General features: G+C 39.4%; 1 protein-coding gene across 1 annotated transcript in view; it reads left to right on the top strand.

Annotated features, from left to right (window-relative positions):
* The window catches only part of LOC127632505 (receptor-type tyrosine-protein phosphatase gamma-like), a 364,639-nt gene that overhangs the window by 55,326 nt on the left and 282,788 nt on the right, over window positions 1–26,525 (top strand). Inside the window, exon 2 of the mRNA XM_052111116.1 lies at window positions 20,484–20,576. Coding sequence (XP_051967076.1) covers window positions 20,484–20,576 — 93 coding nt within the window. The remainder of the gene's footprint in view (window positions 1–20,483; window positions 20,577–26,525) is intronic.

Raw genomic sequence — 26,525 nt, 5'->3', positions numbered from 1 at the left:
ATTGGAGGAGATCCAGGAATAGATGCCAGAGGGGAGTGCATTCAGAACTGGAGAATTGTGGGATGGGTATTGTTGGGTGTTGGAGTCCCTGTGGTCAGGGAGGTAGGTCCAAACATAAGGTTTGTAACTGTAAATCGCAGTCAATGTGAGGAACCCTAAAGACGTTGTCACATCCAGGACTGACACAATAAGGTAACCATGTTAATCTGAAATTTAGTTCTAACCAGCTGCGACAAATGATGCCAGTTGCTTGGTTTCAATATTTTTCACATCACATTGTGTAGCTCCAACAACAACTAAATCTTATTTGTTCAAAATTCCACTCCACATAGCAGCATATTTAACATCAAATATATTTGATCGACTGTGATGTGTCATTTGTTTCACTTTCATAAAAAATACTTTTTTATGAAAAAACGCTACCTGTTGTAATGCATGGTTAGGATATAAAGTATAGTCAGACTTCCTATGTATACAGCAAAAAAAAAATGTATTGATTATATCTGGTGTATTTACACATTATGGCTCAATAATTATAACACTCAATAAGAACCACAGAGGTTCACTTCATTATAACAATATGCCCCCATCGTCTGTTCTCCTCTCTGAAGTATATAATTTCCATGCCACTAGGCTCACCAAACAGAATTTCAAATGCACGCTGTTGTTGTTTTTTTTCAAACAAATTTCCCCAAACACTCTGGTTGTCTTCCATTGGTTGGACAAACAAAAAGTCCCGACACAAACTAACATCATTAATTGAGCCAATGTTGCTGTGTCAGGGCAAACAAACAGAGCAATGCTGTGACAGAGTCGCAGAGTCACACACTTTTCGGGGAAATCAGCCCATGAAAGGATTACTTAGTTGAGCTTGGATAGGAGCAAGTATTTAAACATTGAAAAAATTATCTTTAACCACCTCCCCCATCCTGCATCCCTCTATTCAACTCATATCTCTTTTGCTTTGTTGTAATTCCTGGTGAAGGTTAAGTGATTGTACCACTCTCCTACAGCATTTCTTCACCTGTGTATCTCTCTCTCCTTCCCCTCCACATGTAACCATGCTCTTTCTGGTCTTTCTGCTAATTGACATATCGAAGCAGGCCTGGGGTAGTCAGAGACTCCAGGGTCAATGCTGCACTGTTTGTGAGATGTTTGTACCAGAGGCAAGCAGAACACGAATGTGTGCGATCGCCGTGTGCTGCCATAAATTGGGCATCCCGTGTGACTTACTAGGTGCTGTTAGCGAGCACCCTGAAAGCGATGCTTGAAGCTGGAAATACTTCAAATAAGCCCTGATAACAAGGCTGGGAGTTTAATGGACGACAGGACAAGCACTGAAAAACATACCACTGTAGTCTGAGCTACGTTGCGGTGGTATGTGCATGTGTCATTGCTCTAGTGCTCAAATGTTATATAATTTTCGTAAGAAAATTTAGAAAACTGATGTTCTGCTACTCTATACTATATCAAATAAAAAGTGGCGAAAAGCCCAAAAAATGTAATCCAACAATCAAGGTAGAAGAGACCAGATGATAGAGCTAAAATAGTTAATTTATTAAATGGTTTCCCTTAAAGATGTTTCTTTTATTATTATTGATACAAATAAGACTATTGACCCAAGATCACTTCCGTCAACCACATTGTCTTGTTTTATATAAAGACGAGTGGTCTCCGAAACCTGATTATTTTTTTCTTCTCACTAAAAGATATTTATTGTTTCATATTAGCCTACACATCTGTGGTTGCAATCAATATTTTGTTTATGAAGTTGAGCCTTGGTCACTGAAACATGTACGCTACCTTTTCTTGATCCACAGGGAGAAATTAAACTACACTGAGCTTAATCTGTGATGACTAGCCTTCTATTGATTTCTCTGAAATGTTTTTGCTGGTCTGATGCTGTTGGGTGAAAGCACTGAGGTAAAATATATCATTTACACAATGCCAGTTCAACTTCATACCATCGATTCTGGATAGAATTTAACTTTTAGGTTGCACCGAGCCCATTATATAGTAATAACTCTGCTATCTATAAATACAGACTCCCTGCACAGTGTAGCTTAAATGTTGGATATTGGAATTCGCCATTTGGCCATTTTACATGGGGGAGATTGTATTGTGATTTTGTTGTTTCTTCAACGCTGATAGAAGGTGAACATGGGCAAAATACCCTGCATCAGGGGCAGTAAATTCAACATTTGCTTCTTTTTTTGCTGCTGTCTAATGGCTTTCTCAAGGATGTGTGTACAGCTGAATGAAATATGGCTGTGCTTCAGACTATTTGAGTTGCAATGAGATGTTTCTACTTTTCCCTGTCATTTAGTGAAGCTAAAATGGAGAAGCAGGTTATAAATAAACAATAAATTAATAAATGTAGGGCATTGCTGGGCCACTTAAAATGAGGGAATTAATATAAATGACTCAGACATGCAGTTATGCAATGAAGAGCTGAACCTACAGAATAAGTTTAGAAGTTTATGTATCTTTGTGGTAAGCAAAAGGAAATCATATACAAATCTGCATTTTGTTTAAGTGCCTCCTATAATACACAAAAACGAATGACATTAAAATGCATTTATTTATTTATTTTTACATTCACCATCATAATGCCATCATATTCTGTGAATTTCCTTAGAGTACCATGTAAATACCATGATATATATAGTAAATATGGCAATCATTCAGTACCATGGTATATTTCAAAGTACCATTTTGATAAATGGTATTGCTGTAGTACTTTGTTGTAAGGTTAGACAGTTTTAGGACAGGTTTCCTGAACAGTCCCCTCATTTTCCATTGGTTGGACATACACTAACCTAAAGGATTATTAGGAACACCTGTTCAATTTCTTATTAATGCAATTATCTAATCAACCAATCACATGGCAGTTGCTTCAATGCATTTAGGGGTGTGGTCCTGGTCAAGACAATCTCCTGAACTCCAAACTGAATGTTAGAATGGGAAAGAAAGGTGATTTAAGCAATTTTGAGCGTGGCATGGTTGTTGGTGCCAGACGGGCCGGTCTGAGTATTTCACAATCTGCTCAGTTACTGGGATTTTCACGCACAACCATTTCTAGGGTTTACAAAGAATGGTGTGTAAAGGGAAAAACATCCAGTATGCGGCAGTCCTGTGGGCGAAAATGCCTTGTTGATGCTAGAGGTCAGAGGAGAATGGGCCGACTGATTCATGCTGATAGAAGAGCAACTTTGCCTGAAATAACCACTCGTTACAACCGAGGTATGCAGCAAAGCATTTGTGAAGCCACAACAGGCACAACCTTGAGGCGGATGGGCTACAACAGCAGAAGACCCCACCGGGTACCGCTCATCTCCACTACAAATGGGAAAAAGAGGCTACAATTTGCAAGAGCTCACCAAAATTGGACAGTTGAAGACTGGAAAAATGTTGCCTGGTCTGATGAGTCTCGATTTCTGTTGAGACATTCAGATGGTAGAGTCAGAATTTGGCGTAAACAGAATGAGAACATGGATCCATCATGCCTTGTTACCACTGTGCAGGCTGGTGGTGGTGGTGTAATGGTGTGGGGGATGTTTTCTTGGCACACTTTAGGCCCCTTAGTGCCAATTGGGCATCGTTTAAATGCCACGGCCTACCTGAGCATTGTTTCTGACCATGTCCATCCCTTTATGGCCACCATGTACCCATCCTCTGATGGCTACTTCCAGCAGGATAATGCACCATGTCACAAAGCTCGAATCATTTCAAATTGGTTTCTTGAACATGACAATGAGTTCACTGTACTAAAATGGCCCCCACAGTCACCAGATCTCAACCCAATAGAGCATCTTTGGGATGTGGTGGAACGGGAGCTTCGTGCCCTGGATGTGCATCCCACAAATCTCCATCAACTGCAAGATGCTATTCTATCAATATGGGCCAACATTTCTAAAGAATGCTTTCAGCACCTTGTTGAATCAATGCCACGTAGAATTAAGGCAGTTCTGAAGGCGAAAGGGGGTCAAACACAGTATTAGTATGGTGTTCCTAATAATCCTTTAGGTGAGTGTATAGATACCCCTACCCCAAACTCCTTCTTTGTTACATAGGCAATTCTGTGACACACATTCTCCTATCACCAATCCGCCCAGCTATCCCTGTGTCGTTTTAACACATCACTTCCTGTCTTTTATGTCTCTGGGAAATACATGTTTTTGCATGTTGCCATGAGCTTTGCTGAGCCTTGGCTGTCGCCTCATGATTTGAGGCTGAATTTTATCAAGTTCTCTCTCTCTCTGTCTCTCTCTCTGCAAACATGCTTTGTTAAAACTGTATGTTTACTGTTTCAATATTGTTACAAATGTTGCCTATATGCTTTCATAAAATATAAGCTATTGCAACAATACTTGCTAAGAGAAGAAATTATAAAGAATGTGAGTGATTTTGGGTTCGGGTCGGGTTTGTGATTATAATCTGACAGTATCATTCAGGCCTGGTGGGGTCGGGCCACACGGATGAGGTTCGGGTTTCATTTTAAGGCCCGTGCAGACCTCTTCTCCAAATTCCACCATTATTCAACTCTGTTCTACGTGCACAGAAGAATATGAAGTGCCACAAAAGAAAACAATCTCATTAGACGAGAGTGAGTGAGCTAAGAACAGGATTGCTTTCATCTGCCTTTTCTTCTTACTTCCAAAGTGGTATAAGTGTATTTTTAATAGGATGCCGGATTTAAAGCTTTCCCAGAGATGCTCGGTGAGCATTACCGCCTCCACTACCATTTCATATGTGTATAATTAGATTTGTTAGTCCAATGAGAAATACGCTTCATAGGTATGTTTTATCAGCTGAAAATACGTTTCACCAGTTCTCCTCATTTATTAGCTGGATTCACTTCAGTACACTGGCGTCTTATCGGAAATTGCCTTGAGTCTCTAACACCAGACATTTTACTTACAAATGTCTAAATGAAGGAATGTATTTTTGCCTGTGTGGAACCACTGTTGCAGCCAAGTTGCAGCACCGTGCTATGCTATGCTAAGCTATGCTATGTGCTAAGTGTGTGTGTGTGTGTATTTGTGGATCTGTTGGTTTGTCCCTGTGGCATTTATGGTTATTCTTAGAATTTGAATATGTTTGCAGCAGAACATCTGAAATTAATGTTTAATCCAAGCCAGATTTTTTAATTTTTCCTGGCTGTCCTCCAATTGTCAAAGATTATGTTTGAATTCAGGGGAATACATCTCTGGGATTATGGTTGGATGTTCCGTTTTAGCTTTACTCTTTTAGACCAAAATTAATATTTATTTCAAAATGAGGCACCGCAGGTAGTGCTTAAAACCATTTTGATGAAAACCTGAAAATCTGACTCACTAATTGGCCTAATTTTCGCTGCAGTCATTACCTACAGGGTGGCCTCTAGTATAAAGTTCAAACTTTGTTAAACAAATTTGCTTTAATAAATGCTATTTAGGGAACAAAGAAAAAAAAACATCTTGGTGTGATTTGAATGCTAATTAAGTCAACATGAAATCAAAATTGACCTTATTTACTTTTTTTTATAGACTTTCCTGGTCTTAAAGTGCATGATTCATCATCCGCAATCATCAGTGCATGTTATTCCAAAGGTAAATACAAAGGTTATCAAAACGTATTAACTTGGTCCACCTTTGAAATCATTTTCCCTTTCGGCTGAAGATGGGGAAAATAATGTCAACCAATAGCCACAATAAATATTTATGTTAAAACAAGTCCATATATATATATATAATTATTATTATAATTTTTTTAATAACTCATAAATACATCAAATTACAAAAGTAAAATAGTTGAAAAAGCCATTTCATGTTGACAGTACACACACACACACACACACACACACACACACACACACACACACACACACACACACACACACACACACACACACGTTAACTTAACTCACGTTAGATAAATGGGGACATACCATAGACTTTTGTTTTTATATAAAGCTTATTTTTTTTTGTAGGGTTAAAGTCTATCTCCATAATTTCTGTATCAAGTGAAAGTTGGGAATGTTATATTTGGAAGTGCCACTTTGAGTGATTATGAAGCAGTTCCACACAGTTTAACAAGCATGATTCTATGTGTTTTTGTTGATGAATGTGGGTGTGTAATCTACCGACGCTGCAATCCGCGTGCCCAGTGTGCTACACGGCGTGTCCACTGTATTTATCATATTGAATAAACAAGTTACTCATAATTTGAAGTATTTAAACTACAGTTAATATTTTTAATGAGTGGTTAGCTACACTACAAGCTACTAACTAAAGTAACTATTTATATCAAAGCTATAGTTATATACTGAGGCAATATCTTTTTTTAAATAGTGATAAAGTTCTTTTGAAATAACTATATCATTAATTTTTACAATCAGAGCAGTATTTATCTGGTAAAACCATTAGAATGACAGCATATACATTTACACAAAATACAGATAATAAAATTTGAAAAATACCAATTTATATTATTATACTTAGTGGAAACATTGATGAAAAGCAGTAGCATTTAACAAAAAAAATCTACTTGAAAAAGAACAATACACAGCACACATTGACTTTTGTTTAGTGACTCAAATCATTCAGTCACTTTGTAATGGGTTAATTTATATGAACTGTCCAAATGAACCAATACACCTTTTTCATAGACTGTGATGATGCAGATTGTTTTTATATTATACATTTTTTAAATATTGAGTGTAAATTTATAACATAATGCTTATTGTTATATCACCCTGGAATTAGTTTTAAAAATTGAATTACCATAGCTGTGAGGTGGTTTCGATTACAGCTGTCTGAGAGAGTGACAGTAAATTTGGCATCTTCTCCCATATGGTTGTCTTAATCCATCACTCTCTATTTTTTTTCTCTTTTGGAAATTAATTCAAATGTAATAATGATCTTGGAGGAAATGGGTAAGTAAAAATGATATTTGCTTTGATCTCCTATTCACTCCCAATATCCACAGATGAAGTTTACCCTGCAAACGTTTACTTCCACATTCCAAAACCCGGAGTGCGAAAAAGGTGTATTCGCTAAAATGAATCCGACTTTCCAACGAATCAGAATTCTTAATTGAAAAAAGATGTAGCTTGTTACTGGAAAGTCCACACTATTCGATAAGGCTGAGCCACTGTCATACTACTGAAAACCCTGCTGAAAATTAAAAACAGCTTAAACCAGCCTAAAATGGTTTTCTTGACTTGTCTGGTTTAAGCCAGTCTAGCTGGTCTCCCAGTGTGGTTTAGTTGGTCCCAGCTGACAAGTGCAAAAATTCCTCTTATACCAGTGAACCAGACCAGCCTGACCTGCTAAGGCCATCAGACAAGCTTAAACTGGTTGAACATTTATTTTTTTCTCCAGGTAAATGTACTTTTATTTAGTTACTCCCAATACTCAAACATGCACTGCATTTATAAAAGCATATGTTTATGCCAACACACATGACAACATACATTAGTGTGTGCTTGTATGTACCCACAGTGGATCACACACTTCTGATTGGCAGTGTTTTGTTTGGTTTAAAAGCTTTGCCGCACCCAGATGGTTTTCCTGCCATGAAGCAGTGGGACTGTCATTAGCCATTGGTGGGGGGGAAGAGCTTGTTGTTTGTATTGGGCCAACACTGAGCAGTGTGTGGCTCTGTGTGTGTGTTTATAGAATAGGGGTCTCATCACCTCATGTGGTGTTAATCGAATTTTAACATTTGCAAATTTCATGTCCAACACTTTGCTGCGTCCAACCATGGTGAGATTACACTGTGGAAATCTCAACGCCAGCCAGCCCTCCCATTCACGGCCTCCGCTACTGTTCTACTGTTATTATTTTATGTACCTATCCATCTAAATCTTGTCAGCATTTATACATTGCTCAGAGTTTTATGTGGATGGACATGTTTGTCAAACTAAGCTCTCACTTTTGCTACGACTTCTAATAGAAAGTTGGGAGGGCTACATTAGCAAACAAGCTAATAAACAAAGGTGCAAGCCAACAGATGAGAAATTTCCTTATGACAGATCAGCCCTGATGACAATATTTGCTTCCATCATATTTATTTGCTCTGTATCCTTCAAAGGGGGATCAGTAACTTTCAAAATAATAATGCTTTATTTACATCTTATTTATGTTCCATCTAGCACAGTGAAGCTAACAGGAAATTTATAATGCTGATTCTCTGAGGATTTATTAACAAAAGATAGCGCTCATTGTAGTTTGTTTATGGAGAAGATAATGTTCTAGAATACACACGCCATTGGTTGACTTGTTGGACTGTTAAACAAATAGAGTAAAAAAGTGTCCCAAATCCACAATGTTTGCACTTTTCATATCTCAACCTATAAATTACTTAAATTTGACTGCACGATAGGAAAATTTATTTTAACATTGAAAACATTTCACACCTCATTGTTAAATACTACGCACATTTCCCACCCGTATTGGTTTTACACTTCATTCACAATCACCTCTCCAATTACTTCTGCGCCTGGCATTTACCGTGTCTGAGGCCGTATTGGTGTTCTAGCAGTAATAGATTAGTTGCGACCTGAGAGGTGACCCCTTTTGCATGAAGGAGCACTGCGGGTCTCGGTATCGATTCAAAATCATTAGCCGGATGGTGGCGGTGTGTGTGTGGTGCCATCGTGACAAGCTGAGGCTAAACACATTGCCTTTTTTCCTTTCCAGACAAAGTTATGAAATATATGGAGTTATAGTACCTCCACACAAAAAGGGAACAGTAAACTGTATATCTTCTTTTTTTGTCCTTTGTTTTTTTTGTCATTAGCTCAATGGTTTGTACCTCAAGACCCAACACAGTTTACCTCAAGACCCAACACAGTTTTCTGTCCTGTGTCAATTTATATCCTATTGAAAGGGAAGTTTGGGCTAGACATATTTAAGGTCTCGTCCCATTTTTTGACATTGTAAAAGTTTTAAAGATCCCCACTGAGACAAATTATATGAATGAGGATTTAACGTAGAAAATGCAATATCTACCGTTGTGATTTATTCATGCAGAAGATCTGTGAAGCATATTGCAGAGGGCAAAGGAGATTCGCAGTTTCACAGAACACATAGCGGCCTGGTTGGGATCCAGCCCTTCTGTGAAAGCATTGTTCACTGTATGTGAGGTTTTGATTCAAATGACAATAGCAATTCTCATTGGAGTTCTATTCCGTTTTGTCCCACTAATTCGAATACTCACACACTATTTTGCCCATTCTCTCTGGGTAATCAAATCACAAAGGAAACCCAGGCAGCCTAGGGAATATTGTTTTGTAGTGAACCTTGGCTGTGGGTGTAAGTGTGCTTATATGTGATGAAATTCTCCAGTGCTGCATGCAGGACTAATGAAGCCAGCAAAAAGCATAATGCAGTGCCTGATAGACTCTGAGGAGTTCAGGGCAAACTGCAAGAGAGAATGAGAGAAAGAAAGAAAGGTACTGAAAGCATTCCTGGCAATCGTCTGGAACCTCGAGGGACTCAACTCCATAGCCAGTTCTAGCTTTTGTATGCAAATAGAAGTTAGAGGAAGTGGAGTGCTATTTCGAGATCTTGTCTTTCTCTTGCGCTTTTCCTGTGGGTCTGGGTTCCATGCCCGAACGTCCTGCCCCAAGGCATTCCCTTTTCCACTCTCTCCACACACAAACATACGTCCACTGGAGCGGCGCCAGCGTCTCCTCCCAGTCACAGCCGCAGGAAACAGCTCTCTCATTCTCTCTTCTCATGGTGACTGATTGCTGCCTAATCGGGACTCTTGCAGTTTCTCTGCCGGCATCTTTAGCATTCTTAACTCCCCGCTATGAGTGTGAAGGGTTGCTAATCACAAACAGGTGCACAAATGATTAAGCAGCTCACTTCTAGCTTGCATAGAAGTGTGCAAATTATTACATAATTTGCATACACACGCTTCTCCTGACCCTCATGTATCAACTAAATGGGTTTGCGTGTTTGTGTCATGTTTAGTCTTCTATTTATAGCAAACATCAGGATGAAAGTTATGGTATAGACAGAATTCAAAAGTGGGTGTGTTGTGAGGGGTTTAAAGTTGGAAAAAGACAGTCATTAAATTCAATGTGAAACACTATGCACAACCCATGTTGTTTTAAGTTCTTTCAAAGTGAAACAATATAGTCAGTGAGAAAAATGGATAGTAGGGCTTGATTGCATTCATTGGAAATGTATCTGATCATGAAATGTTGGTGTTACATACCAGAATGGAGCCATGTGGTTGGAGTGGATGGGTGGAAAAGAGGGATTTGGGATGTCAGCTGAAAAGTAAAGTTGTTTTAGAGATGAAGGAAGTTAGCGTAACCTGCTCCATTGAATGGCACACAATGGCCCTGTCCCAAATGGCACCCAAAAATACAAAGTATACTTTAGTATACAAAAAGTATACTATACGCTGATGCTACTCAACTATGTGTGCATACACAGGTGGTTGAAGCATGTGCACTATGACTGTGAACTACAGTACTGGTCTGTTCCTCTTTAAGAGTTTAGACCCATGAAGATGTCTTTAAATTATTTCAGACTCGAGTTATTCAAATCTAGGTATCTTATGAGAATGCTCTTGACGTGGACATCTACTGTTCCATCTTCGTCTCCTGTTGTTCACCAGGACATTCGTCTTCTTGCACTACTTTGTGAACAGCCCAACTGTGACTGTTGCCACCTTGTGGACCCACTAATTAGTGCAAACAATTCCAGGCACATGCAGACTACTCGCGGTTAGACAAATCATGTTGCACATGTACATTGCTTGCATACCCTGATGATGACAAAATGTATGCATAAAAGCAGAAGTATGCTTTGGGCTTAAGCCTTTGAGGTCCTCTTCTGAGTCCACACTTTGGTGACGTAGAAGGTTGGTGTTGAGTAGATGTCCATTGTGGATCTCGCTTTTGTACAGGCTCTGCCAAAGTGCACATCAAGGGCCACAAGGGGGACCTGTGAGCTCCCTTTTGGAACATTAAGTGACAAATGGGACACCACACAGTCCCATGGACTTCACGAACACACATACACTGCAACCATTGATAATACACATAAATTGTACCATTTAGAACAGGGCCAATGAGACAAAGAACATGCATTGCAATGGATGTGTGGCAGGGCGGAGGGCGTGGCCGGGTCCTGATCCTACACACCCGGTCCCGTATTAGGCAAATCAAGCCTCTGAGGTATAAAGGTCGACTGCACGATCCCCTGCAGTCGACCTTTATACCTCAGAGGCTTGATTAGCCTAATATGGGACCGGATGTGTAGGATCACGACCCGGCCCGCCCTCCGCCCTGCCACAGGATGGTATAGTGGGTATTAGTTGAATGGCATTTAAAGGTATTTATCGTCCCATTGAGAACTGAGGCATGTTAAAAATGAACATTGGGTGTTCACTCTGGCAGTGCACTGGCTATGCATTCGCATCTGCATTTGCATACTCGAGTAGATATGTTTCTGGCCTGACTGATCAGGGAATGACGGCACTCTGTTGGCTTTCATTATAAATGGCTTTTGCCATCAATGTTGCTGGACGCTGCTTTGGAGACCAAAGAGAGTCTAGTTCATATTTCTCCCTCTCTCTCCCTGTGGACTATCTTAAAGGGCAACCATCATTACTTCAAATTATGTTATTATGTCTAACAGTGTCGCCTGGTGCTGCCAGCATCATTTTTCTTCTCTCTCTCTCTCACTCTGTCTCTCCCTCTTTTCCATTCGCAATTTGACACACACACACAAACACACTGCTTGTCAGCTGCTCAGGCGCCTTCCGATTTAATAACAGTCAATTTCCCTCACTTTCAGAGTCAAAGCTCCTTAAACAAGAGACCTTGTGCCTTGTCCTTGAAGTCATTAAGAAAGCTGCTTAGCCACAGGACCCAGATGCAGACATAACAAGCATTGTGACTGTTGTCTCGAGACCTCAAAGCCTTTGTCCTGTTAGATTCACAGTGTGGCATGTTTTTATCACATCAAGGATGGGGCACAAACCCTCTCACCAGGCATTGAAATTGAAATACGGTATTGTGTGTTGTTCTAGACATGAGAGACTATGCACGCTGGATGCAAACAACATCACCTCTTTTCACAGTTGAACCGCAGCAGGCTAAGCCAGTTGTCAACTGTTGTCCTTGCAAAGCGGCATCTGTTAAAGATATTTTTGTATTTTTTGACCTTCAAGAATCTCTTTAAGAAAAATTAAAGGATCTGTTATATCTTCCATGTCCCATTTTCTATTACAGAAAATACAAGCATGAATTTCTATGCTAGTTCTGGTTGCTTTATGCTTTGTGCTGGTTTGGTGCTGTTTTAGCTGGTGGACCATTGCTGGTCTTTTCAATAGTGTCATAGGTTGCAATGTGAAGGTTTGGGAGCCAGTGCCACTTTATTGTTCCTGTCCAGCTGAAATGAATTTTATTTGTTAAGTAACTTCTAACCATTACATCGACGCCAGCTCATGATGGCATAATGATGTGATGGCATGCTTCTCCACTTGTGTGCTTGCTTTGAACTACCCTTGATAAAGTAAATTACATTACAACATGTAATTTACTTTATACCCTTGATAAAGTAAATTACATTACAACAGCTGATCCTGTCTCAAATATTAAGCTAATTTAAACACAAAATGTATGTTGTCTGCTTTTAAATTAATATTGCTAATAGGAGTCTGATATCTCAGTGCCAGAGGTTGTACATTATCCCTGTTTCATAGTAATTTGCATCCAAATGGAGCTAAATATTTGCTTTAAGCTAAAATAGGAGTCTATTATATATTGCATTTTATTATATTTAATTAGAGATAGTAAATCTGTACTGCACATAAGTATTTTAAATTAGAGACATTTTCTATTGACTCAATATCTTAATTATTGGTTATTTCTGATGTTAGGGGTATTTTGAATTGGCATGGTGACCTTGCGTGGCACAAAAAAATTACCATGTGTTCTGGACATGGTATGATATTCTCAGTAGTACCATGAAGTACCATTTAAATACTATGGTATACAAATATGGCAATTACTGTATTTAGTATCATGGTTTAAATCCAAGTTCTACGTTAATATCATCAATAAACTCTTTAAACAGGGAGCCGGGCAGATTTTCATCCCAACTGGCTTTTTATAACATGGTATAGTGGATAAAGGACCAAAGTTGTTCAGTCTTTTTAACTTTCTTATCCTGTGAATTTTCATATTATATACCAAACTTACCCTCTGTCTGTTTTTCTTTCATTCTCTTGTACTCCAGCTCTTTCATCTCTTATAGATTGATCTCATTGTCATCCCACTGTATTTGCTGCCCTCTCACATTTCTAGGCAGATTTAGGCGACAGATGTTGCTCCATGTGCTCATGTATGTGTCTGTGTGTGAAAGCATGCACATCTTTGTGTGGGATGTGTGGTATTGATATGTGCTGGATGTGCCCACTGGGTGGATGCCCTTCAGGAGGGAGCTGAGGAGAATGTTAATGAGTCCTCAGCAACGAATTAGGAGACACTGACCCCTCAAGTCCAAAAAGACAAAAGCAAAATCAAGGTTAAGTGCATGAATGTGAATATCTGCCTTGCATTTCAATGAAGCTGGAGCTAACTTAAAATGCAGAACTATCTAACAGAAACAATTAGGCATAAGAACAGATTTTTTTTAGCAGAGGTCCAATATAATGATTAATTGACATCTTGTCACTATTGGATTGTGGAACTTAAAAACACTATTGTATCTCACACCTTTCACTCCCAAAACTAACATCTTGCTCAATCTATACAATTATATATTTACCTACTTAGTGGGCACAAAACAAGTGCAGTTCTAGACTACTTTGACAAGGGGGGCCAGGATGGGGCTCGGTGTGCTTGTAGGGGGGCTGTTTATATAATTACATAATTTGCTGTTTAAATATTTGCGGACATGCAATTTTTTAAAGACAACCAAAGATTCGGGGTACCTGGGTAGCTCAGCGAGTATTGACGCTAACTACCACCCCTGGAGTCACGAGTTCGAATCCTGGGTGTTGATTGTGGAGAGTAGCATGAGCCTCCACGTGCTGTGAGTCTCCCTGGTGTCATGCACAGCGAGCCATGTGATAAGACGCGAATTGACGTCTCAGAAGCAGAGGCAACTGAGACTTGTCCTCCACCGCCCAGATTGAGTTGAGTAACCGTACCACCATGAGGACCTACTAAGTAGTGGAAATTGGGTATTCCAAATTGGGAGAAAAGTGCATAAGAGCTTTTCTCACTGAAGGTAAGGCATTTATGTGAGCTTTAGTGGGGTGATTTATGAAGGGTTCCAATTTTATGTTTTAAATGTATTCATAATACATTTGCCATTGCTGGTGCAGTGTGCCCCCGTATAATGCTAGTTGCAGTTTCTTTATACCTGTTTCTTTACATCTTTTCCTGCATGCTGTTTCGTCAGAATCGCTTCATTGTTTGTTTAGCCAAACTTGTTGCACTACATTTGTCTTGTGTCTGCATTGTACAGTGCAAAACATTAAATAAAAGATTATAAATTATAATTAACTTAAGTGCGTGCTGTATGTTGTTCTAGAAATGAAAACACAGCAGATGTATACAAAAAATATTTTATCATGAATACTTACGAGTTGGGGACTGGCGACCTGTCCAGGGTGTCCCCCGCCTTTCGCCCAATGTTAGCTGGGATAGGCTCCAGCCCCCCGCGACCCTGTACACAGGATAAGCGGTTGACGATGGATGGATGGATGGACTTACGAGTTGGGCCCATGTGTATTCAATAAGGCAGGTTTTGTGATCTTAACTTACACTTACCTTTACAACAGCGCATATAATCCACATTAAGTAGAACTGAACCTGAAGCTGGCACTTCCATCGATGTTAAAGAATTTATGACTATATTATATAGGCATAAAACTTTGAACCCAAATGGTCAATGCTTGCTGTAGCTGGAGAATTATGCCAAAAAATGTTCCTTACATAGGCTTTCATTGACTAGCGCTTGTAAGGGACCATCTGAAAATTACACCCAAAGCATTTGAATGTCGGAGCTGTCCAAGTATTAATTAATTAATTAAATTAAAGGGTAAATTGTAAATACAATTCACAATCCAGTGTGTGGACTTTCCAGATTATGTCTTATGAACCATAAGCAAATTATTAATAAATATTGAACTTAAATTAAACTTTATCCCACTTAATATTATTAAGCAGTCATAAAGCATTGATGTTTTGTTTTTTAATAATTTGTTTGGTCTATGTATTATGATGTGGGGTCACTGAACTCAAGAATACCGAAAATAAAAATGAGAATACCACTATTACCATTCTACTACTCCAGTTTAGGAGAGCGACAGGGAGGGCCACGCCTATTGACATGGGGGCACTGGCCTCCCCCCAGTATTTACAGTATACTAAAAAAGTTGTTTCTTGTGCTTAAATGGTGCTTGTTTAACCAAACCAGACCAAAGGATCTGTACAATAAACCGGTGTCACATTCCATTTTGTGCTGCACGTGCTGGTGCTCCTACACAAATGAAATGGTTTAGAACATTCATGTCGACTCGTCCAGTATAGACAGCCTCAAGCCGTTGCGGCACGTCACGTCAATGGACGCTCCCAGTGTAGACAGGTTGTTAGGCACAATGCAATGTGTAGTTAGATGATCATGTTTCAAGCTACATTTTTAAACCATTTTATTTTATTTTCATTATAAATTTTGTTTATTAATAAAATAATAGATTATTTAAGTAAAATTTAGTTTATTATCACTCCACAATCTGATTATTAGTATATCTTGCTTTTCTTTCTGCAAATGCTAGGTAACAAAGACCTCACTTGATGGCATTCAAAATCTACTACAGTTTTTTACTTATCCTTTCATTATGCAATGATTGATCCATCTGTCACTAAAACAGTCTCAGAGTGGCAGTTAGACGACATTGCATGGCTCCTCCGAGACTTGTCTCGATGAGAGTTCGGGAATCCGCGTCTGCATCCGAAGCCCTCATAACTCTCCTCGCTCTATCACTGTATCTACGGAGACAGCCTGACAAAAACGTCAACTCCCAATATCTTTCTCATAAAACTCTGCAGCTCTTATATAAGAATGTAAATCAATTACGTCAGAATTCATTTAGTTGAGCCGGAACCCATGGCGCCGGAGATTTGATCATGGAAGGCGAGCATTCAGTGGCATTGACTATGTGGTTGAATCTAGATTTGAAAGATTCTGCTTTAAGCCAGTGTAGCTTGTTTTTCAACAGTATGAATTTATTTTGGTGTGTAATGTTTGTCTAGCCTCATGCATGCTTTTGAGATTGTGTATCGTCCCTGTGTGTGTGTACAAATCTCTTTGTGCATATTGGACCTGAATTGATGTTGATTGTTTTCGACAGGGTCTGGAGGACAGGGATTGTGCGTGTGTCTTTGTTGGATGTGTGTGTTGACATCTGTGCTTGATGTGGTGTGTGTGCTGGTAATCTAGCTGTGAGATATTGTTCTAGTGGTGGATGGTCATTCTAGGTAAAGTATCTCTCTCTCTCTCTCTCTCTCTCATAAAGGAGGGCAGGAGATGGAGTTCTCTCTGTCTCAGTACCCAACCCAGGAGCAGTGGGTGTCAATCTCATTTTTGTTTTTAGCTTGCCCCATATAACAGAGAAATGAAGCAATCAAAATGTGCTTGAGTGTGTGTGTGACTTGGATTTCTCATACTTGTCAGTATGTGCACTTAAATGGATGTGTTCCTTTTCTTGTAAGTACCTTCATGTGTGTGTGTGTGTGTGTGTGTGTGTGTGTGTGTGTGTGTGTTTCTAAGTCATGCTTTGGTGACAGAATTGCTGAAAATGTCCTAAGAAGTTAGCTAAATCAGATAGACTTCCTTTTGTAGATGTCATCAAAGGAAGAGCGGTTCATAAACCAATTAAATAATGTTTATGAATGTGAAGCATGATTTTTCTACAGGTTCCAGAACATTCCCCATCTTTCATTGATTGGAAAAACACAGCATCACTATTCTAAGTCTAAAAAAGCTAAATGCTTTCTTTTACAGGGTGGGTTTAGGTCCTTTCACATGCCCCAATGCAATCAACTCTGTGAAACGTCAAGCTACAGTGTTACCCCTGACCCAGCATTGCATGCATGTCAAATGTTGTAACATTAAAGTTCAAACTATTTCAATATTGAACCTGTTTGTGCTGACCTTTCAATGTGCAGCCAACAATTTCCTGAGAATTTGCATAACATTATATGCAAATATCAATCCAAGACTGACGAGAGACAGATCCGTATACATGCAACGAGTTGTACGATAGAATGGCAAAGGTGTCACATAACGTTCAGACAAAAATCATATTATACACATTGGACATTCTATGTGAATGAACAAACTATTAAAAAGCAAAATTGCATCCGAAACTCTCTGCTTACTTAAGTTGAGTGGTATATGCAGTGTCCCACAGAGCCAGGCCTGTGCTGAGTGAAGAGTATTTAAAACAGATTAAATCCTCTCTAGTTACCTGGTTCCTCTGAGAAAGAATGATTTGCTTGCCCTATGCCGTGATCCCTGGGTTGGGCTTTGTTTGTCCAACCTATCTGACCCCTCCTCCACCCACACTCTTGAAGGTCTAGAAATCTCCTAATTGGAAGGTCTCACCAGCTGATCAGTTTCCAGGCAGCTTGTGCATGACAGAACCCCATCATCTTGTGGAGTTAAAGCATGGTGCCGCCCAAAGGTTGAATGTTAAACCTCTATTTGACAAGGGTGCCATCACTAAATAAAACAAATAAAACACTAATTAAAACATATATACAATTAATACATTGGATATACTTGGAGGAGGGTGGCGGGTCTAGAGTACAACAATCTCAAACCACAGGTATAGGAGTAGTTGCATGAGTATTGGTATTGCATGAGCTGGTATTGGCCAATGGCACAAACAGATGCTGGCAGTAGAGCTCTCCTAGAATCAAGTGACCATGAGAGTAAACAGTCAGAGCAAGGTTTGGGAAGGTAAAACAAGCTTGGACGAGATAATAGAGTTTCTAGGAAACTCTGACACTGAAGTGCTGCTAAAAGACGATCCCAAATCCCTCCAAGAGAGTTACTCCTGGGAAGAAGTGTCAGAGTGCCAGAGAGAGGGGGAGAGCTTCAATGATGGATGAACACTGAGAAAAGGAGGGATAGAATGATTGAGGGACAGAGAAAGAGAGCATGAGTGACATATCGGGAGGATAGCGACTAAGCTCGGCATGCCGCATTGCATAATTACATTTTCTGTTCAAAGAGTATCGGCAATCAATAATGTAATTCATAGAGAAGCTATAGCGATACCCTCTCATTGGCATTCGCCGACATGCCCGAGCCGCTATCCTGAAGAATTAGAGCAGCAAAGAGCAGAAGGCAGTTTGTCATTGAAACAAAAAGTCACCCATTGTTCATATCAGAATGTACTTACCCAGCGTGCTCAGAGAGGTAGAGAGGCCTTGTAAATTGCATTTAGTTTTGAGCGATGGCTTTTAGGCAGTGTGTCCTTGTTACCGTAGTGTGGTCAGCACATCGGCAGGCTTGAAAGGGAAAAAACTTGGCCGTTTTTCATATTCACTCACTTTCATGTTGTTCCACAAAACGAGGACATTTTTAAGAATCTTTATGCAGCTCGTGCCATACAACAACAGGTCATACTAACCATATCTGTCAAGCTCCAAATAGTTAAAATTACCCTAAAGCAAACATCACAGTAGTCCATCTTCATTCTTGTAAAGCCATAGACCCATCTTTGCTTAAATTTCAATCTGTTTCTCACACAAAGGAGTTGAGTGGCTTCAGAAGTCTTGGAATGTAGGGCACAAGGAATACTTTTTTGGCACTTTTATGGTGTTCGTTTGTGTTTTTTAGATCTTGATAGACAGTGCAAAAAGCTGCAAAAACAATTCTAAAAAAACATATTTTGTGTTCCATGGAAAAATAAATAAATAACAGCATATGAACGACAAGATGGTGAGTAAATAATGATAGAATTTTCCTATTCCTGTAATTTCTTAGCATGTTTTTGTCTTACCTGTGCTTTGGCTATGCTCTTCCTTCCCTTTTGGTGACTTTCTTTGGGTCAGTCTAGATCTAAAATGGCAGTCACCCCCAAGACCTGCCATGCTGTGTTTGCGAATTTGAACGTGGATAGCAGCTTTGAGGTTGATCGCATGCCACCCCTTCACCATCCAGTGCATCCCCGATATCCCACAACCAAGCGCAGAGGGGCCGAGATCACCTCTGATAAACTCATGCAGAAGCTGCGGGGGTGCTGGGATATGTGCCATCCTTCCTTATCCCTCCAGCCCCTGCTGCAAGTCGCAACAAATTTGCATTCAGCATGGCAAGATCTCTGGCATGCTGTACAAACATGAGGTTTTGACACTGTGAACATAATTGTGTGGTGATTCAGATGAATATGTGGATCTATTTTTTTTTTTTAACAGTTCTTTGAAATTAGTCATCAGAGCAAAACAATTCACTAAAACAAACTGTACGAATGAAGTGATTCACAGAAATATATACAATATATAATATATATACAAGAAATATTAAGAGTGGTATGGTTGGATGCTATTCCGAGCAAAGCATTTTGTCATGCTTTGTCGTGTCATAGCATCCAGCCAAGCACAGAGGGGCCAAGATTGCCTCTGATAGCCTCACACAGAGACCGTGGGATGCTGAGATGCAAGCCAACCTTCCCTACTCCACCAGCCCCTGCTGCAAGTCACAACAAATTCTCATTCAATACAGCCAGATCTCTGGCATCCTCAGCGAACATGAGGATCTGGGTTTCTAAGCTAATCTAAGCTCTCCAATCCTCTGCGTTGTAATTTCACTACTAATATGAGCCCTAGAGCCCCGAGCAAGTAGGCAAAGGCATCTAGGACTCCTGTTGGGTTGAGTCTAGATTAGTTCAGCCTAGCGGTGGGACACAGCTGGTCTTGGTGCTTCTGACAGCATGGTGGAACAGCTTAACGTCTATGACTGTCAGTGCCCTGTCCGCAGCCTCAGCACTTAGCGCTTCAGCCCTCCACTCACCGGCCAATCAGGCCTTATTTACTTATTTAGCCCCTCATACATGTTTAATGTGGGAAGGGGAAATTAGATTTTCCATCTAATGGAGTATTTATTATTTTTTTTGCCAGATTGGTTTATACAGGATTTGATGACTTGGTTCAGCCTGAGATTGCAGACGGTTGTGTTATTCTGTTTGTTTGTTTGTGTATGTATGAGGCTATAAATTCTGATTTGTGTGTGTGTGTGCCTCAGGTTGTAAGCTGTAACTTGATCTCCTTGATTAGTCACAAAGGACAGGAAATTATGGGAAGAATAATGGGGAATTTGATCAGGGAATGTTGCAAGCTAGATTCGAATCTGTATCACCCACCTGCGCACCACAGCTCATTATGCATGTGTGCTAACCACTGTGCCACATCTTCAAGGAATCTATATTTTAACCCTCTTTCTCTTTTTTAGCATTAGCTGAGGGGAAGAAGGCAGAGCATCATGACCGACCAATCGGAGACAGGCACCGCAGAGCGGCTGAAGAGTCCTACTGGGCCTACTCAGGTGAGCACACTCTACACTCATACACACAGAGACCCCCACTGAAAGAGAAACGTTTAAACTCCACTCTTCTCTAAAAGCAACCTTGTCTCGCTACCACTAGCATACATAAAACCTTCCTCTGATAGACAGCTGGTCTTTCATCCAGAGCTGTCCACCTCACCCCTAGAGGCCTTGCCTTAGGGTCTCCCCTGGCTTTTTTCTTTTATGAATGCTTTGCTGCTGTGAAAGTGACTCTTTTAGTCCCTCTGAGCAATATTTGCAGAAGAATAACATTAAAAATGTACTTTTCAGCCAGGTCTGAGGCAACAAATGATCTTTATTTTGTTTATTTAAATGCTTCGTCTTTTCCCTGCCGTAGCTCTCTGATGTTTGCCAGTGACAGGCGGACACTAGCACAGATGTGGGCTATAACAAAGGGGTGCTTACAATTTTGTGATCATGTATTCGTCACAATGCTTTTCTCCAATATCCACCATTTATCGAGCTTATACGGTGTTGAAGCATCTGGCAGAGGACCAATGTAATTGTTCATGAACTAGAAACTAGGATTGGTAGTGTATGTGTTGTACTGTATAGTTATATTAAGCATTGTTTAAAATTTAAGAGTGTGCTTTTGTACAGTTTAAAAAATAAAATGGATTACTGGGATTGTAGTGTTAGTGTAGTGTGTATGCATATATTATCACATCAAAGACGCCTTGAGTCAAAGGATCATGATGTTGCAGTGTTTTTTTATATATGTCTCTTCAAGTGACAATAACAGCCTTGTATTAGAAAACTTCCTACTGACTGACGTGTGTCATCGCTCTCTAATGCACATGTTCAAGATTGATTTGTGTTAAGGCTTCAACAACTAATCATTTTTACAAATTGACTGGAATGGTGCAAAAACAAACTCACAAAACAAAACCCTCTCAATCATACACTAGTTTGTGTCTCTCTCTGGATGACTCTATGTTGTTTTCAGGTGTCATCTCAGCAGTCTGCCATGTTGTTTGTTTATAACGTACTTATAGCATGTGTATAGCATGCCTATAATATGCTTAATACAACTTATTTTTTTTACATTTGTGTAACTCTAAATAGAAACAAGTTAGAAACAAATAACATGTTATAATACCATGTATGTGTGTGTGCCATATTTTCAAAATTGACTTGCTTGTTTTACAGAAGCCCTGTATAATTAATGTCTACCAGTCATGTTTTGTAAGGGGGCAAACACACAGGACATATTCATGCATTAAAAATTGCTGGACTGTGAAAACCCATCTAAAGTCATTTTTTTGTGATTCACTTTTTTCTACATAAAATCATCCTACATAATGTAAAGAACATTCTGTGAAAATATAACCTTGATATCGTTAATATTGACCGAGTAAGGCTATGTCAAAGATTTGTTGATTTTCGGGCTCAGAAAATCATGTTTTTGAGAAATTTAAAAACAAGCTTATTTTTGAAACTGCAACACATTTGAAACATAATTATGTCTATGTGCCATATACCACATTAAAGCTGAGATTCTCCCACTTTTAGTGATATATGACACATTTATGGGAACATTTTTTAAGTTTTGTTAAACAGGCCTAATTTTTATGATGTGCATATCCAAAAAGCATAAAAACATTTAAACGAATGGGAGTACCACAAGAGCATGATTGTAGCAACAATTACCAAGTCAATTCAGTGGAATGATTTGTATAACTTTATTTGTAAAATTAAATCTCAGTAGAAAATGTAATTAATAAATAAATAAATTAATATATAAAATTTAGAAAATCTCATTCTCTTGCTGTGTAACATTTGGAGTAAATTTGGAGTAAAAAAATGTAATAAAATGCGTTCAATGGATAGTTCACCCAAAAATGAAAATGTTGTCATCATTTACTCACCCTCAAGTTGTTCCAAATCTTTATGAGTTTCTTCTGTTGAACACAAAAGAAGATATTTTGAAGAATGTTGGTAATCAAACAGTTGAAGGTAGCCATTAGCCAGACTTCCATAGTAGGAAAAAAAAACACTATGGAAATCAATGGTTACGTCAAATGTCTGGTTACCAACATTCTTCAAAATATCTTCTTTTGTGTTCAACAGAAGAAAGAAACTCATACAGGTTTTGCAAAATGTAAATGATGACAGAATTTTCATTTTTGAGTGAACTATCCCTTTTACATGTCAGTCTCAAACTTTGTATACAATGAACCACACACTCTAAAATTGTCAGAGCAAAATATTTGATAATTTCAGGAATTCTATTCACAAAAGTATGTCAATTTTGGTATTAAGAAGTCTAAAATTAGTATTCAAATATTTTTAAGCAATCAGCTATTTTCTGTTACTGCTCACGCTTCATAGGTGCCATGTCAGATAGTTAATTCATCAACCCGACTGTCACGAACCCCGCTCCCTCGCTCCACCCCCTCAAGCTTCCACGCTCGTTCCGCCCCCTCGAGCTCGCACGCTCTTTTTGCTCGCTCGAGCCCTCACGCCCACTTTGCTCCTACTCGCTCATATGCTCGTAGGCAATCTCCCTTCCTCGAAGTTTCTCACGCGCTTCCAATCCCCCAGAACATTATGACCACCTGCACTCGCGTCATCTGCACTCCTGTACATTAGTTTCACCTGCACTCGTCTCATCACCTGTCATGGTTTACACCTGCACTTGCCCCTATATATATCACTACCCTTTCGTCTCACGGTGGTTGGTTATTGTATTTAGTTTCCCGTGTCTTTGCCCCCCGCTAGTCTCGTCTAGTTTTGACCTCCTTTCGTTCACCTCTTAGCTTGCCAGCTCCCCTTGTTCCCCTGTCTTTTGCTCCCACTTGTTATTCTTATTCTGATTACCCGGCTTTGACCCCTACGCCTCGTTGACCACTCTCTCCTGGATTTGCCCCTTTACCCTATCTTGATTCCCCGGCTTCGATTTAACGCTCACCCTGACCATTCTTCACTGGATTTGCCCTGTTTTTGTACTGTTGCCTGCTTTGTTGGAATAAAGCAGTTTTCTCCGACATTGTGACTGTCTCGTCTTGTGTTTGTGTGTGCGGGTTAAACCGACGCATCAGCATCCAGAAAATGAATTATTTTGACACGTAGCTGGCCTAAAATATCCTTAAAATAAGCTGATTATTATTGACAGAATGTTGAGCTACAAAACAAATAAGGTGTTCTTAAAATGTCGGTGATGACACAAAAAAATCTACACAGACACAGACATGACCTGATTATCACTTGTGCGGATTGATTTACACTTTCTAATGGTAGAAAAGAAGTTCCTGAACTGAATATTTCAAGAATCAGCAGGTGTTTTTGCACCGAACTAAACCCAGAGATGATTGAAATCAATGTTTAGGAAGCCCACGTCCGGGATTTTTTGGTGCAAAATTATTAAACGAAGTGTCAATAAAATTATACATTTCAGTATTTATCATGCATCACATAGGCCTACTGTACTCTTCAAAGCAACCGCACAAAAACATTAAAGTTATTATTATTATTTTTTAATTCAAGTTAAAGTAGTGGACTAGTCAATCATGCTACCCGTCCTTAATATTCATGAACGTAGGTAAATGCCATTTAGCCCAGTCATTTAGAGCACTTGCCTAGTGACCACAGAACGAGGCTTGTGTGAACAACTTAGTGTTATTCCCATCAGCCCCTACTGTCCGGGAATAAGACTGGGTCCTGGGCTCTGGTCAGGAGTTTGATGGGGTGGGTCATCTGTGGCAGCTCTCACAGTTGCTGCATAGGTTACCCGCTGTGTTGTGAGACATCTCCGGTATCAAACTGTGCAGAACAAGAGAGAGGGAATGAGCTATTTTTAGTCAGGGATGGATTGCAAGTGAGCAAGTCTTTCACAAGTGGATGTAATTATTACATGCTAATTAGCAAGTAAGTTTTAATCAGTAACATGGTGAACAGAAGAGAACATGATGCCACATTATGAGGACACTGGTAAGGATAATTCATAAATACACAACAATTAGAAATCATTATTCTGAAAGAGTAATTACTCTACGACACCCCCTACACTGGCATTCGCCAAATGTTTTGTTCAGGCAATCTTTACAAAACCCTGTTTGCTAATAACTATCCTTTTTGATGAACAAAAATCAATGACCGTAGACATTTTTTTTTCATTCATGTTTTCATTAATAACATGAAGTTCTGTTGTGCAACATTTTATTTTTACCAGAAATAGAATTGCAATTTTCTGTAAAAAAAAAAACTAAAACTATTATTATTATATTTTTATTTTATTAAAACTTTATTTATCAATTTGAGTAAACACCAACATCATTAACATGGAATCCAGAAAAGTTTAAATGGAAAATGTATAATTTGAATCTGTAAGACAATATGCAGTTCTTTTAATCTTCATTTTTTGTGTAATTTCATAAAAATTTGAGGCTTTTTATTTGTTGATTATAGTATCGATTTATTATCGATATGGAGGTACCAGGGCTGGTATCGTACCGAAGCCAAGATTTTGGTATCGGAGAAACCCTACTCCCTACATGAAGGCTTTTCCAAAAGTTAGTTATCTTAATTATGCTGCCTACATAGATATCTGGTTTTGGCCAAAATCTAAGGTAGCATTGTGTAAATCCTTCCCCGGGTAGGCAATCCCATAATTCATTGTGATGAGCTCGGTGGAAAAATAAATACAAGATTGTATTTTAAACTATTGATAAATAACAGTTCAACATGATATAAAACTGACTATTTTACCCAAAATATGTGTGTGCTGTGTGTATGTATGCTCCTTAAAGGATCGCATAATTTCTCTTGCATCACCTGTATTGAAATCAGTTACGCTCGAGTCTCCCATGTGCTGTGTGTGAGGATTGCTATTTGAATGATGCACAGAGCTGCCGCCTATGTAGAGCGTTCCAAAATAGTCTCTTATGGGGCTCCATTCCAGTTAGGATGCTGCTATAGAAGACAGCTGCCAAGGATATAGCCAGGAGACAAGAAGTTAGCTCATGAAGTTTTGGAACAGACCCACTGACTCTGCATCAAAGTGAATTTCGCATTTGGGATTCTTGTGCGCATCAAGGACACTTGAGTATTTTAAGCCTCAAAGCACTGTATGCAATTGCATGGCAAGATACACTATATGGCCAAAAAGTATGTGCATACTCAAACATCACAACTATTTGTGCTTGTTGAGCAATTAATGTCAAAACCAATGGCTTTAATTGAAATCTGGTCCTCCCTAACAGCTACCACTGATAAGCTTTCCACTAGATGTTGGAAGATGTTGGATTTTAGTCGGCATTCCTATTTATCCCAAAGTTGTTCATTGGGGGGGTCAGACGTTGTGAATGCCAGTCAAGCACTTTTACATCAGAATCTTAGGGACCTTACTATGTGCACAGCGGTATTGTCATGCTGGAACAGACAATTGTTTCCTCCAATTTGAAAGCTCTCAGTTCTCTAGAGTACCAATGAATGGTGTCGCATTAAGGTTTATCTTCACTGGAATTACTGGGATAGCCAAAACTGTTAATTAAAAGGATGTTTCCACATACTTTGGGCCAAATAGTTTATCTATCATAAAGCACATGAATGTGTACACATACCTCTGTGCATTTATTTCTCCCCACTTGTGGTTGCTGGTGGTTATGTATTCATGGTTTCATGCATGTTATGCCCTGAATTCCTCACTAGTTGCTGAATACCCATCGCCTCTCATATGCAGGCTGATGTTGATGAGCTCAGATGATATTGGCTCTGTCCTCCAGGTAGATTTAATGAACTCGACAGATGATCCTCACTCTGAGAGCTGCTCGCTGTCCTGTTGAGTGGCTTTACTCTGTTCTTGCCCAGCCAAGCTACTGTGCTCGTACCCTCAGGTTACCCATTATTCTCAGCTTGCCCTATTCTGAAGCCCTTACAGTTTGTTCGTCAAGCTCCATTATCAGTTTATTTATTGCTCCCTAAAGAGCC

This window comes from Xyrauchen texanus, chromosome 39 (assembly GCF_025860055.1).
Source record: "Xyrauchen texanus isolate HMW12.3.18 chromosome 39, RBS_HiC_50CHRs, whole genome shotgun sequence".
In the NCBI taxonomy this organism is placed as follows: domain Eukaryota; kingdom Metazoa; phylum Chordata; class Actinopteri; order Cypriniformes; family Catostomidae; genus Xyrauchen; species Xyrauchen texanus.
This window is presented reverse-complemented; position numbering and strand designations above follow the sequence as displayed.